Raw genomic sequence first — 14,418 nt, 5'->3', positions numbered from 1 at the left:
ATAGGTTCAATTTTCGTGCAAATCAAAATTTAAATCATATTATTATTAGCCTAATATGAAACTAAAATCATATATTCTTCTTAATGTAAATAATATCTTTTATTAGAAAAAAAAAAAGAAAAAAAAAAAAGAGTTGACGTAGGCAAAGAAATGAGAGGCAACAATCAAATGGAGTGACGGTGAAAATCACTAGAGTGTCAAGAGATTTCACAAGTTCACAACCGTACACGTGGGAGGAAAGATATGGGAAGCAAAGTTGGGAAACCGCGCGAATCACGACTCCTGTCATTTTGCTGGCACAGATCAAATGCAACTTAATTTTGATGAGAGATTTTTTAGTATAACCAATACCGAGGTAGTACATCACTTGTCATCATACAAATTATGAAATATATGTGTTAAAATGTTAATAATTAAAAAAAAAAAAAATTCTCACCACTTACATAAAAACATGTAGTGTACTACTAGTGTTTCCGTCACAATGAAAATTTTCTCCATTTTGATTCCGTTTTCTAAGTTTTGCCGCGCCCTATTAAAATACTCTACCTGTCCAACCCCTCCCTCTTTCATCAATGATTCTGTACGCCACCATTGATTGGAAGAGAAAAACCCTAAACCAGAAAGCCAAGTTTTTCATGTGAAATGGGTGTCAGACAAATACAAGGTATCACAACTGCACAGCTGATATGTTCTGATGAGTCCTGCAGTCCGCAACTGCAATCTCTCTTTGCTCTGATTAACTGGTTTCCTTCTTTTGTCTCCTTGCACATTTTCTTAATTTCTTTCAACAAACTAAACGAACACAACAACTAAATATGTCATTTCAGTGTCGAACTCGAGTTGTCTATAGCAATGCGCTCATTACCTATGAATTCGATTGAAATGCTTTCGAGAATTACCACTTCCTTTGTTCCACACTTGAGCAATATGATGGATAATTTTCCTAATATGCACGACAACTAAACCGTACATCCCAACGCTACGTTACTCCAATACATGTTCTACGCTGTAACATAGTAAAATTTTCGATTCATAACATTGTTAGGTCCACAGCAAGTACTGAAGTAATTTACCACCAGGATTAAAGGCAAAAATGAAAGAAGGGTCCACACATTGCTGTGGTACCCAACGGCCCACACAGAATGATCAATCACATAGAGAAGATGGTCTCATCCTCGGATTATGATTCTCTATCTTTCTATTTTTATTCCCTCTCTTCTTTTTCTCTAACATTTGCTTTCTGTTCTTATTTTTTTTATAAAAAAATTAATATAAGATATTGATATATTTCAATCGTAATCATTCAATTAAGAGGAGGGGAACGGAGAGAAAGATTAAGAGAGGAACTTTAACGAAAAACTCACAATACTGTTTACTTTAACAAAAAATCATATTTTTACATTAAAAATTCAATCTTAGTACTATTTACTTTACCTTTTATTTTATCTTTATTATTAAAACTCAAAATTTTCAAATGGTAAAGAGAGAATCATCCTTACCTGCATCCAATCACTATCTATCTCTGTTTCGCTCTCACTCTCGAATCTTGAGTCTTCATCGCCTTTCTATATTAAACCCAACGAGTCCCAACGGTTTCTCACTCGTCAACACACTCACTCTCTCACTCCTCCTCCAGTGGCAGGAGAGTAATTAACGAAGCAATGTCCTCCTCTTCCTCCCAATGTCTCTCTTCTCTTCTTCTACTTCTCCTTGTCCTCTGTTTCTCTGGTGTGAGCTCAGCTGACACCGTTAACCCCACCATCAAAGGCAAAGGCTACCGTCTCATCTCCATCGACGATACCCCTGACGGCGGCCTTCTGGGTCTCCTCCAGCTCAAACAGGAGTCCAAAACCTACGGCCCCGATGTCCCACTCTTGCAGCTATATGTCAAGTATGTTTTCCCTATCACGCATATTACACCCTAAGGCCATGTTGGAAATTGCTTCTGTAATTAGTAAAAGCACTTGTGGACAGCTTTCGGTATTGAAATTTCGAAGTGCTTATGAGTACCAAAAGTAGTATGTGAATGTTCAGGGCAGGAAGTAGAATTTTCGACTACATTTTCAGAAAGAACTTGAATTTTTTTAACAAAAGCACTTTCTTTTGAAAAAAGTGCTTCTTGCAAAAGCTGTCTCAAACGAGACGCGTTTGATTAAATTTGTGATTTTTACAGGCACGAGACGCAGGACCGGTTGAGGGTTCACATAACTGACGCGCAGAAACAGAGGTGGGAGGTTCCGTACAACCTCCTCCCCAGAGAGCAGCCGCCGTCGCTGAAACAAACCATCACGCCGTCAGGGAAGACGAAGAACCCCATCCAGCACTCAGAATACTCCGGCTCCGATCTCATCTTCAGCTACATCTCCGACCCATTTGGGTTCGCCATCAAGAGGAAGTCCGACGGGCAGGTCCTCTTCAATTCGAGCTCCGAATCGAAAGACCCATATGGCGAATTGGTGTTTAAGGACCAGTACCTCGAGATTTCCACCAGTTTGCCGAAAGACGCCGCTCTGTACGGCCTGGGGGAGAACTCGCAGCCGCACGGGATCAAGCTCTACCCGAACGATCCCTACACCCTCTTCACCACCGACATCTCGGCGATCAATCTCAACACTGATTTGTACGGCTCCCACCCGGTTTATATGGATCTCCGGAATGTGGGTGGCGAGGCGTACGCACACTCTGTTCTGCTGCTCAACAGCAATGGCATGGATGTGTTTTACAGAGGGACTTCTCTGACCTACAAGGTCATTGGGGGTGTTTTCGACTTTTACTTCTTTTCTGGGCCGACGCCATTGGGCGTTGTCGACCAGTACACGGCGTTCGTCGGCCGACCGGCTCCGATGCCCTACTGGTCTCTTGGTATGTTCTGCTTTCTAACCTCTGCTTTGCTTTCATTAATTCAGTCACTTGTTCTTACTCCTGGCTTAGATTAAAATATTAGGACGTGCAATATTTTAATTTTTAATTAAGCAATATAATATATTTAAAGAGTGAGATACGAACTTAGGTGCAGAGCATCACACTGTTTTCGTCAACTTGATTAAGCTCAGGTTAGCAGATTTGTGTTTGTTTAGAAATAAATGTTTTTGTCAGTGTCCCAACACCCAAATCTTTTGTGAATGTTTTTGTTCTCGTTGTTGTGATTTTGTGAATGTTTTTTAATGTTAGTGTATAATATATTTTTTTTGTTATTTCACCCAAGAAAAAAGAATAGGGCCCGGTTCCTCTACTCTCCCAGTTTCCATACACTCGCATACTTTTTTATTTTGTGCGATCACGGTTAAGTCATGTCAACATTTTATATTGATTTTTTTATAGAGATAATAAGATAAAAAACAATAACGATATAAAATGTTGATGTAATTTAACCGCGATCATACAAATAGGAAGTGATAAGAATGTATGTAAACTGAGAGGGCAGAGAAGCCAGGTCCAAAAGAATATATGTGGATGTTGGTTACCACAACTATGTTGTCCCTTGCGGGACACCAATATACCATTGTAAACACGATCACAACTAAGGAACTATACTATGACTAGTTAAGCATTGTTATAGTATGTGGGAAACTTGCTGGATTGTAGGATAGAGATGTTTTTTTCCTTAATTTTTTTTTAATCCAGGTTGGTGGGTTCCAGTCAGGTCCCCGTTTTGTTTTGATCTTTTCGTGCATTTCTTTCTTTACAAAAAAAAATATCGCTGCGGAGACAACTTTTCATGTTAAAGATGTGATCTTTACGTAAAGTTGAAGGCTCTAATCATCTCAACCAGTCAAAGATTTCTGCTTTTCTGCCATATTTTACCAGCCTTTACACGTTTCCACGTGTACAGCTTACGATATTGTAGCTTAATCCTGGAAAAGTATTTATCTTCTCGTGCGAGGTGGGGTTTAATTTTCGGTTTCCGAACTATGTCGCAAGCTGTGATGTTTGCTAGTAGTCATGATTTGTGTAGGGGCCAATGGTCTGCATATCTTGCTGTCATGTCTGATGAGAGTGAGACCATCTTTGGTTGTAGGGCATTCTGCTTTGTGGAAGTGTTGCCCGTCTTACACTGTCGATATTGCCCTCAGGTCTCACTTGTGACTTGGATTCTTGTTTCTATGTTGGACTTTTTGGGCATTTGCGCAGTTCTACAGTTTTCGGGAACTGTTTATTTAGTGACTGTAAGTTGGCATTGATGTATTTGAGGTGCTGCATTGAAATCAATGGTTATTACTTGAATATGACAGATCAAACAAAAAAACTACTAGTGAATGATAGCAGTCTAACTACATATATTTTTTAGGAGAAAGGGTTTATATCTTTATATGTTATGTTCATTACGTTTTCTAGTTTGGGATTCCATCGATGCAGATGAAATTTCGCTCATAACAAGTTGTCATCATACTTTTACAGGATTCCACCAATGCAGATGGGGTTACCACAACTTATCAGTAGTTGAAGACGTTGTTGCAAACTACGAAAAGGCTCAAATCCCGCTAGATGTCATTTGGAATGATGATGATCACATGGATGGACACAAAGACTTCACCCTCAACCCCGAGAATTACCCTCGCCCAAAGCTTTTGGCATTCCTCGACAAAATACATAAGATAGGCATGAAGTACATTGTCATTATCGATCCTGGAATTGCTGTTAATAGCAGTTACGGTGTGTACCAGAGAGGTTTAGCGAATGATGTTTTCATCAAATACGAGGGTGAACCCTACTTGGCCCAAGTTTGGCCGGGGGCTGTAAACTTCCCCGACTTCCTCAACCCCAAAACTGTTTCATGGTGGGGTGAAGAGATCCGCCGTTTTCATGAACTTGTCCCTGTTGATGGCTTATGGATTGACATGAATGAGGCTTCAAATTTCTGTTCTGGGAAGTGCAAAATTCCAAATAAGCAGTGTCCGACAGGTACAGGCCCTGGCTGGGATTGTTGCTTGGATTGCAAGAACATTACAAAGACGAGATGGGATGATCCACCTTACAAGATCAACGCTTCAGGGTCGCAAGCCCCCATTGGGTTCAAAACCATAGCCACTAGTGCATCTCATTACAATGGCGTTTTGGAGTACGATGCTCACAGTCTCTATGGATTTTCCCAGTCCATTGCAACTCACAAAGCTCTTCAAGGACTTGAGGGCAAGAGACCGTTTATATTAACCCGGTCTACGTATGTTGGTTCAGGCAGGTATGCTGCACATTGGACAGGTGATAACAAGGGGACATGGGATGATTTGAAGATATCAATCACAACTGTGCTCAATTTTGGAATATTTGGAGTGCCGATGGTTGGTGCAGACATATGCGGGTTCTATCCAGCACCTACTGAAGAGCTTTGCAACCGTTGGATTGAAGTAGGGGCTTTCTATCCCTTTTCAAGGGATCACGCGAACTTCTATTCCCCAAGACAAGAGCTTTATCAATGGGAGTCGGTAGCTGAGTCTGCTCGAAATGCTCTAGGTATGAGGTATAAGCTCCTCCCCTATCTGTACACATTGAGCTACGAAGCTCATATCAGCGGAGCCCCAATTGCCAGGCCACTTTTCTTCTCATTCCCAGCATACACTGAAACGTATGGATTGAGTACTCAATTCTTGTTGGGGAGCAGCGTTATGATTTCACCGGTGCTTGAACAGGGCAAATCAGAAGTTAAAGCATTATTTCCCCCGGGAAGCTGGTACAGTTTATTTGATATGACGCAGATCATTAGCTCAACAAATGGGGAGTATGTTACGCTTGATGCGCCTTTGCATGTTGTTAATGTGCATCTGTATCAGAATACCATCATACCAATGCAGCAGGGTGGACTGATCTCTAAAGCAGCAAGAACAACCCCTTTTAGCCTCGTTGTCGCGTTCCCAGCTGGGGCAAGCAATGCAACAGCCAAGGGGAACCTGTTCCTTGACAATGATGAGCTTCCCGAGATGAAGCTTGGAAACGGTTACTCCACGTATGTTGACTTCTATGCAACTGTAAGTGAAGGAATTGTGAAAGTATGGTCAGAAGTTCAGGACGGTAACTTTGCTTTAAGTAAAGGCTGGATTATTGGGAAGGTGAGTGTATTGGGACTGGATGGAAGCGGAGGAACATCTGCTCTCGAGATTGATGGAGACCAAATGACAAGCATTTCAAACATAGAGTTGATTGCTTCAGAACAGACGTATCTCAATGAGATAGAAGACGGAGGGAAGACCAAGAGCACAGTGGTGGAGGTTGACGGTCTGTCCTTTCCTATTGGGAAGAACTTTGCCATGTCCTGGAAAGTGGGGACCAAGCCTTAATAGCTAGACCCTTATTTTGAGCTAGCTAGTTTGGGTCCTCTAATTTACTTCTTCTGCAGCCATTCGGGCGGAAATAGTTATGTGTTTGGAGTTATTGTCTTGGTTGTTGATGGCGAGGAGATGAGTTGAGGATGTACTCATCCTTCTTCATGCAAACAAAGCCAGAAGTGGTGAGGCTCTTCCATTGTTGCTTTATCTTGTACGAAATAAGGCAAAATTTCAAGTCTCTAAAAGTGATAGTTTCAAAGGAAAGGGAAAAATCTTATGTAACATCCTTTTCTGCTTAGTAGTCAATATTTTTTCTCTGATCTGTTTGCTGCCTTGCTGCTTCAATATTTTTATGGGCTTTTGGGCCGGTAACCAGCCCAAAGATAGTCCTTTGTATTTTCACAACCAGCCCAAGATTCAGTTGGGCCGGTAACTGGACGCATGAACTCTTGCATCAGCGACCCTGCTCCCTAAAGTTATTTCATTGCCCTGGTCAAAAGGATTTAGTTTCAGAAGGGGACGTCATATGCTTCTTGTAACCAAAATTTCAGGCGCATTTTTGCTTTTTCTTATACAAAAAAGAACGGAACTTGGCTGTTGAAAAATCAGCAGCAATTCCTACTCCTCACCAATCATAGATAGACACGTGTTCAAGTGATTGATTTTTTAATCACATATTGGACACATGTCCATCTGTGATTGGTGAGGAGCAGGAACTCCTGCTGATTTTTTCAGCAACCAAGTTCTTTCCTACAAAAAAATACTCTTATACAACTTCAAATTGCGGAAAAAGAATTTGTATTTGCATTTGCATGCATAGAGAGGAGCACAGTCAATGTTTGCTCTAGACAATTTGGCTACGGAAACATCTGCAAATTTTGCTATTTTTATAAGTAGGAGATTTTATTTTGAACAAAATTGACCTGGGTCGTCTAATAAGTTTGTTCAAGCATCAAATTTCACCAAAGATTTTGAAGATTTGAGTAAGCATTTGGTGATTGCTAAGTCAAGTTTGGTATAAATCAATTTCTTTTCATTTATTAAGGATCAAAATTCAACGTACTTAATATACAGGTGACAAATCAATCTATTAAATTATTAAAGGTATCCACTAAGATTCATTTAATTTGAACGAACTTTAATGAGTACAGATTAATAATCCAATAGAATGATTTGTCGTCTTTATCTCATAAAATAATAATAAATCAAAAAAATGAAAAATTGATAGGCCTTCTGTAGCAATTATTAAGAGCAGCAATGGACAATGGACAATTATTTCAATACGCCAAAATTTCTCTGCTCCCGCAACGACTCCATCCCATAAAAAATTCAAAAGTCCCTTCTCCTTCAATGTCCCACTGATAAAGCTAAAAGCTAAAAGCTTAATTCAACAGAGTTGCGCACTTCATAGCACCACACAGACTGTACAAATGCGTGGTAGATATTACACTTGTCCACTTGTTCCCCCTCCTTTCAACTTCTAAGTTTTTAACTTCCTTGGTGTAAAAACTTATTGGTGTTTAAAATATCATATCAATATAAAAATTTGAAGAAAAATTGTAAAATATATAGATATCAATATCAGTTGTTTTTATAAAAATTTAAATAAAAAAAGTTAAACACTAACTTTAACGAAATGTAAGATTTTATTTTATTTTATATTTAACCGGTATGTCAAAAGGTATTGATGAAATCAGTCGATTTTAGCTGAAATTTAATAGTGAAGTGGCCAAATGGTTAATCTTGTTTAGTGGCCAAATTAATGGATTGGCTAATTGTTGTATGATGTTGCAAAAAATAATAAGTAAATTCACGAGATTGAAATGTTTAAGATATTGAACAAGATTGCAATTGATCATAAATTTGAGTGAGCAAAATATATTTTACCTATATTTTAAGCCTATGACATATAAAAAATATCCTTCGATAGAGATTAGTAAGACATACTCTTATTGCTAAAATTAGAAATAAGAAATTTCACACACACACACACACACACACATATATATATATAGTCTAAATATTTACGTTCATTTAAGAAACATACCAAATAAAAACATACTCTTATTGTTAAAACCCCATGAATGGCCACTAAGTACTACAATCTATTTATATTCTTCTTCACTTGGAAGTAAGAGGTCTTAGGTTCAAATCTCGTGAATGGCAAATTGGATACTAAATTAGGCTGTCCATTATGTGGCTTAGCAGAACTCCTCATTCCCTTAATGTAAAAATATCGATGTACTAAAAAAAAAAAAACATGCCATGAAGGGATTGAGATTCTGAAATTGCATAAATTAAATAAATGATGGGGAGCCATATCCAAATTAACCAAAGTACAGGCCAAAAACAAAATGTTACAAATTTGCAAATAGGGGTCTACAGGAAAAGGTTGGCAATGTGCGGTTCCTTTCCGAGAAGAGTAAATTGTAGCTATGGTCCCTTAACTTTAACTCAATTGGAGCACTGGTCTCTTAACTAAAAATACATTATCATTGGTCCATCAACTCATCAAAACATGCATCTATGGTCCTTCAACTAAAAATCCATTACCATTGGTCCCTTAACTTTAATTCAACTGAAGAAATGGTCCATTAACTTTAACCCAATTGTAGTAATGGTCATTCCAACTTAACTCGTTTTGACAAAAATTTTGACGTAGTTGACGAAAATGACCATAATTACACACTTTGATGAGTTAAGGGATCCTAATTATATAAATGGTTATTCCAACATAGCTTATTTTGACAAAATTTTGATGAAATTGATGAAAATGACTATAGCTACAAATTTTGAAAAGTTGAGGGACCAATGTTAATGGATTTTTAGTTGAGAGATCATTGCTCTAATTTGATTAAAATTAAGGGACCATTGCTACAATTTACTCTTCCGAGAAATTGGAGGGAACATATCAATGCATGGAGGGCCTTATCATCATAGAAAAAAGGATAACCCCAAGCGCGGGAAGACACTTGGCTCCGCCGCAGTACGCGTGGCAGCATCTCGTTCGGAGCAGACCGGCGTAATGGTGTTTTCGCGGGAAAGAGATGAATTGTGGGCTCCCACGTTGGCACTTTTGGCGGGAAACGGAGGCGGTCCGGGCTTCGGTCCACTCACCGAAAACTGCGTAGCCCACTTGGCCTTTTCTGACATACCCTTTTGGTCAACTTGCATGCGTCGTTTCCATGCATATATGCATCATGATGATCATCCCCATACCTACACCCCATCATATCCATCCATTGAAAATAATCACTACGTAACAAGATAGAATCGTAACACTACGGATAATTGTAGGGAATATTTTTGCTCGTCAACGCTAAGTGATGGTAATGCTTACCATCATATCTGTCATCATAAGATTAGTTTAAATTTCAGAAATTTTCATAGTTGATGGACACAAATCTTAAAATTTAAACTTATTTCATTGTGATAAATAAGGTGGTGAGCATTACTACTACTTGAGAATGATTTGACAAAAATTACCCTTAATATAATAAATAATAGGCGAAAATGATTTGACAAAAATTGAGGGTATTTTTGTTATTTTATCCTTATTTTACAATGATTTTTCATGGAATGATCAAAATAATTGATTGGGGACAAATTTAAGGACAAATTCTATTGATTTCAAATCTCAGGAACCAAAGTGAGTAATTATGCAAATCTCAATAATTATTTTAGCTAAAAAGCCTTAAAACGTCAAAACTTAACGGTATAACATATTACTAATATGAAGAGTGGCTCAAATTTATAAGACGTTCTCATATTACTCAAATATCATAGTGTTTTTTCTTTTCTATATAATATCACTTGATTGCTTTGAACTCCCACTACTTTAAATAAAATGGGTACACTAAAGACCAATCAATGCGAGAGAGAACGAATTACTTGAGCTAATCAAACATCGAATTAGTCGTAACCATGTATTAAACTCGTCACTTATATAAACATCACGCATAATAACACATAATAATTTTGAACGAACTTTAACATTTTGGTTTCACGTAAGTCTCGTTTTCTTTGGCCGGGGCATGGACTATTGGTCTTTGACTTAGGTCATCTTCAATCAAGGGTTATAGGTCACATTTAGCGTTAATATTGATAAAATTGGTCGCCAATCAAAGAGCTAAAGAGAAATAGACTAAAAAAATTAGAATAAGGCCCAGTTTGGTATTGATTTTTTACAAAATTATGTTTCACTTTAAAGTTAAATAGTAAAAAAAGGTTTGGTAAAAATAAAATATATTGCTTATTTTAAAAGCAATGATCTCCAAACAATAGCTTTTAAAAGTAGCATGTAGGTTGCTTTTAAAAGTTACTTTAATAAAAAACGGAGTTGAACTTTTAGAATATTTTTAATTCATGTAGTAAGCTAATTAATTTCAAATAATGACATTATTCATCTTTTAAGACATTGCTTTTACATTACTTGTCACATCCCGATCACGCCCCCATCACATTCTGGGCTCGACTCCGTCGTAGAACGATATTGTCCGCTTTAGGCCTCGATCACGCCCTCAAGGTTTTGTTTCTGGGAACTTACAAGAGAACTTCCCAGTGGGTCATCCATCCTGCGATTGCTCTTGCGCGAACTCGCTTAAATTCTTAGTGGACATTATGGGTTGGGGTGTGTCATTACTTTTCATACCCAAAACACTTTTAAAATACAATTTATCAAACGTTTAACTGCTTTATTTTTCTGTTAATTATTCTTAAAATACAACAAAAACAATTTATTAAAAAAGCACATGTTACAAAATAATAAAATATGAGGAAGAATTGGAGAGGAAAAATCTAGCCTTTCTTAGTGGACTGTGCGTTTAGTATAATAGACTGTTACGGTATTACCTACCAATTCCATGGCCAAAAGTTTATGGTTGCTTGGGGCGTGGCCGCCGCGTGGGACATTAAAGTACATGCGCCATTTTTTTCTTGGCCAGGCAGCGTACGGACCGTTGGATCAGGTTTTGCTCCTCTCGAAAATCGATCTGCACATTGTCACGTGCTTTATGTGTGGGATAATACTTGCACACTGACTGATCAGTATTCAAAATTTACTGACTCCAATAAAACAAAGACACCTGTTCATTTTCAAATCTCTATCACACAACCAAACACCCCTAGTTCTACCTCTCTCTGCCACAGTCCGCTCCAGACCTGCAAAAAATTGCAAATTCTTTCACAAAAGCTATTACCCATCTGCTGAACCCACTGAATTATTTTTAGATTAAAAACAAGGTTCATGCTCTTCTTTGAGGTTCTTTTTCACCTATTGGTGGATGTAAATTTTTTCCTCATTGATCTTGGATAAAATTACACCTATAAAACAATTAACACATTTGGTTAAGGTCAAAAGTTTCATGCGTCCACGATGAATGGAGGGCTTTGGCTGAAGAACCTCCGATACAAAAGTTAGAATTTAAAGAGAAGAGTGTTTAGAGAGTTTAGAGAGTTTTTGGAGTTTTGCAAGAGTATGGACCTAGGTTTTTAGAGAAAATGAGATTCAATATATACAGCATGGCCGGTCCCCTTTTGAGAAAAGATGGCCGGCCCATTCGGGTATTTTTGTGTGAAATATGTGATTTAATTGGTAATTAATGGATTAATGGATGAAATAACTTTGAATTTGTTACCTATTTTGGACATTTTTTACTTGATTGAGGGATGATTGTCCACTGCTCGGGCGTAGAAATCCCGATGTGCCTCGAAGGTAATTTTGTTATTTTTAACCAAAAATCCACGTGTTACCTCTTGATTATTTTTTGCTTCACACTATTTGTCTTTGTTGTTTGGCTATGTGATTGGAGACTTGACAATGGACAAGTGTCTTTATTGTATAGGACTAGTAAAAGGTTAGTAAATTTTGAGTACTGAACAGTCAGTGCCCAAGTATTATCCTTATGTGTGCTCTTCGCTGGGACCCACAGCTTGTAGATAACGGGGTAATGTTATGATGAGGTCGGTCTCATGATTTCTTCCCATCGAGGTTTTCCTATGATTGTGGAAGATGATCCAACAAAATAAAAATTGATTTAATATTTTTTATTATACCTATTCTTTGTGGGATGGGACATTTAAATTCGTGTTTCTTCAGCCCTAAGTTACTCCTTCAACACAGCTGAGTTAACTGATAATTTTGTTTTTTGAACAAGTTAACTGATAATTATTTGACCAAGAAAAAATGAACTTTATAATTAATTCAAATTAATCTTTTTTTGTTGGAAATTTATATTAATTCTTTAGAATTTTTTTCAAACAAACAATATTATTTATTCTAAGAGATAAAGGGGAGTGGCCTAAGCCTCACAATTGACTAACAATAACTTAGTTCAAATTCGTCTTTGACGATAATTGAACCTAAAATCGCTTACTTACAAGTGAGGAGGAATATGTCACATCCCACCCTGGACCCCAACCACATCTCAGGCTCGACTCTGCTGTAACACGATATTGTCCACTTTAGGCCCCGACCACGCCCTCACGGTTTTGTTTATAGGAACTCATACGAAAACTTCCCAGTGGATCACCCATCATGTGATTGCTCTTTCGTGATCTCGCTTAACTTCGGAGTTCCGATAGAACCCAAAGTCAATGAGCTCCCAAAAGGTCTTGTGCTAGGTAGAGATAAGAATATACATATAAGGCTTACATGATCCACTCCCCTGAGCGATGTGAGATATTACAATTAAGTGAGATCACGCGAGAGTAATCCCATGATGGGTGACCCACTGGGAAGTTCTCGTGTGAGTTCCCAAAATGCCTGGTGCTAGGTAGAGATGTGAATATACATATAAGACTTACATGATTCATTCCCCTAGACGATGTAGGATGTTACAGAATACCACTGTACCGTGATACTATGTGCAAATTCTTTAAAACCCTTTAAAATTATCATCAAGTGCTGTACACCCATAAGTTAAATTTTTTTTTTCTACACCCATACTAAACACATATGTGAATATATATGAGGATAATCTAACAATTATTTTTCATGATAGAATGCATTAAATAAATTTAAAAAAAAATCTAAATGTAACGGTGAGAATTTGTTCAATCAAGTTATAAAATGCATTTTTAAAAATATAAATGATGATATAAACTAAATTTTAGTGTGTCGTTCCACACCTTGATACACTAAGCATTATAATACAAGTAGTTGGTTACTTGAAAAAAAAATTTCAATCACTTAGTAGAATCATCTTCTGAGCACACTAAAAATATCTCTCATTGTATGCTTACTCCCACAAAAAAGTTTGACCTCCAAATTAATAAAAAATTTGGTAGGTAAAACTTACTATATGACTATCAATTTACAAGGGAAAAGTCCATTGAATATTTTCTCCCAAAGGTGGCCACAACAAAACAAATCAAGAAAAATGCAAAACCAACTTCATACCTAAAAATACAAAAAAAAACAATAAACTAGAAAAAAGGTAAATCTCGTAAAATGACAAAATATTGATTCTATTTTGTCACCTAAATTCTCAAAATTACCTAAATAACCATTCGACAACACAATTAATACGGTTTTGCCGAAAGTAGCGCTGTGTGCACAGTCAACCACGCCTGGTTCGAAGCGCGTGCCCTGAAATACTCTCAAGAAATGAATCGAGCTTCTGCGTGGACTGACTCTCCCACCTAACCGGCTATGCAGTGCCATCGAGAACCGTACGATTGGACAATGTGGAACACAGCTGGCGAGCGGGAGTGTGGCGAAGAACTCGAGGGTGATATGCATAACGGGAGATTTTTTCGGTGTTTTTAGCACAGTGAAAAGTCTAGCCCATGCCAGGTCATCATTTTGAATTAAATGTATTTATTGATTTTTTTTTATAAAAAAAATAATGAAAAGGGTTTGAAAATTTTGAGTTTTAACGATAAATACAAAATAAATGGTAAAATGAATAGTATCATGTTTGATTTTTTATGGTAAAAATGTAATTTTTCGTTAAAATAAACAGTACTGTGAGTTTTTAGTTAAAACTTTCTTTTTTTGTCTACATTTTATATTTCTGTCCAAAAAAAAATATACATTTTATATATTTATTTTTACACGCTCGTCGTCTCTGCTTTTTTCATCAATTTATTGGCCGCAGAAAAAAAACGCAGCATGGCGAGAGTGTGAGAGAAAAGCAACATTGAATCTGAAACGCGG

The 14,418-nt window shown here is 37.4% G+C and overlaps 1 protein-coding gene across 1 annotated transcript; it reads left to right on the top strand.

Moving 5' to 3' along the window:
* Positions 1 to 1,547: 1,547 nt before the first annotated feature.
* LOC126608169 (alpha-xylosidase 1-like) lies at positions 1,548 to 6,558 on the top strand. The gene is made up of 3 exons (XM_050275987.1): positions 1,548 to 1,891; positions 2,174 to 2,862; positions 4,399 to 6,558. The coding sequence occupies exons 1-3, from the start codon at positions 1,662 to 1,664 to the stop codon at positions 6,270 to 6,272; spliced, it is 2,793 nt and encodes a 930-aa protein (XP_050131944.1). The 5' UTR covers positions 1,548 to 1,661; the 3' UTR covers positions 6,273 to 6,558.
* Positions 6,559 to 14,418: the final 7,860 nt, after the last annotated feature.

The sequence above is a fragment of the Malus sylvestris genome, chromosome 16, assembly GCF_916048215.2.
Source record: "Malus sylvestris chromosome 16, drMalSylv7.2, whole genome shotgun sequence".
In the NCBI taxonomy this organism is placed as follows: Eukaryota; Viridiplantae; Streptophyta; class Magnoliopsida; order Rosales; family Rosaceae; genus Malus; species Malus sylvestris.
This window is presented reverse-complemented; position numbering and strand designations above follow the sequence as displayed.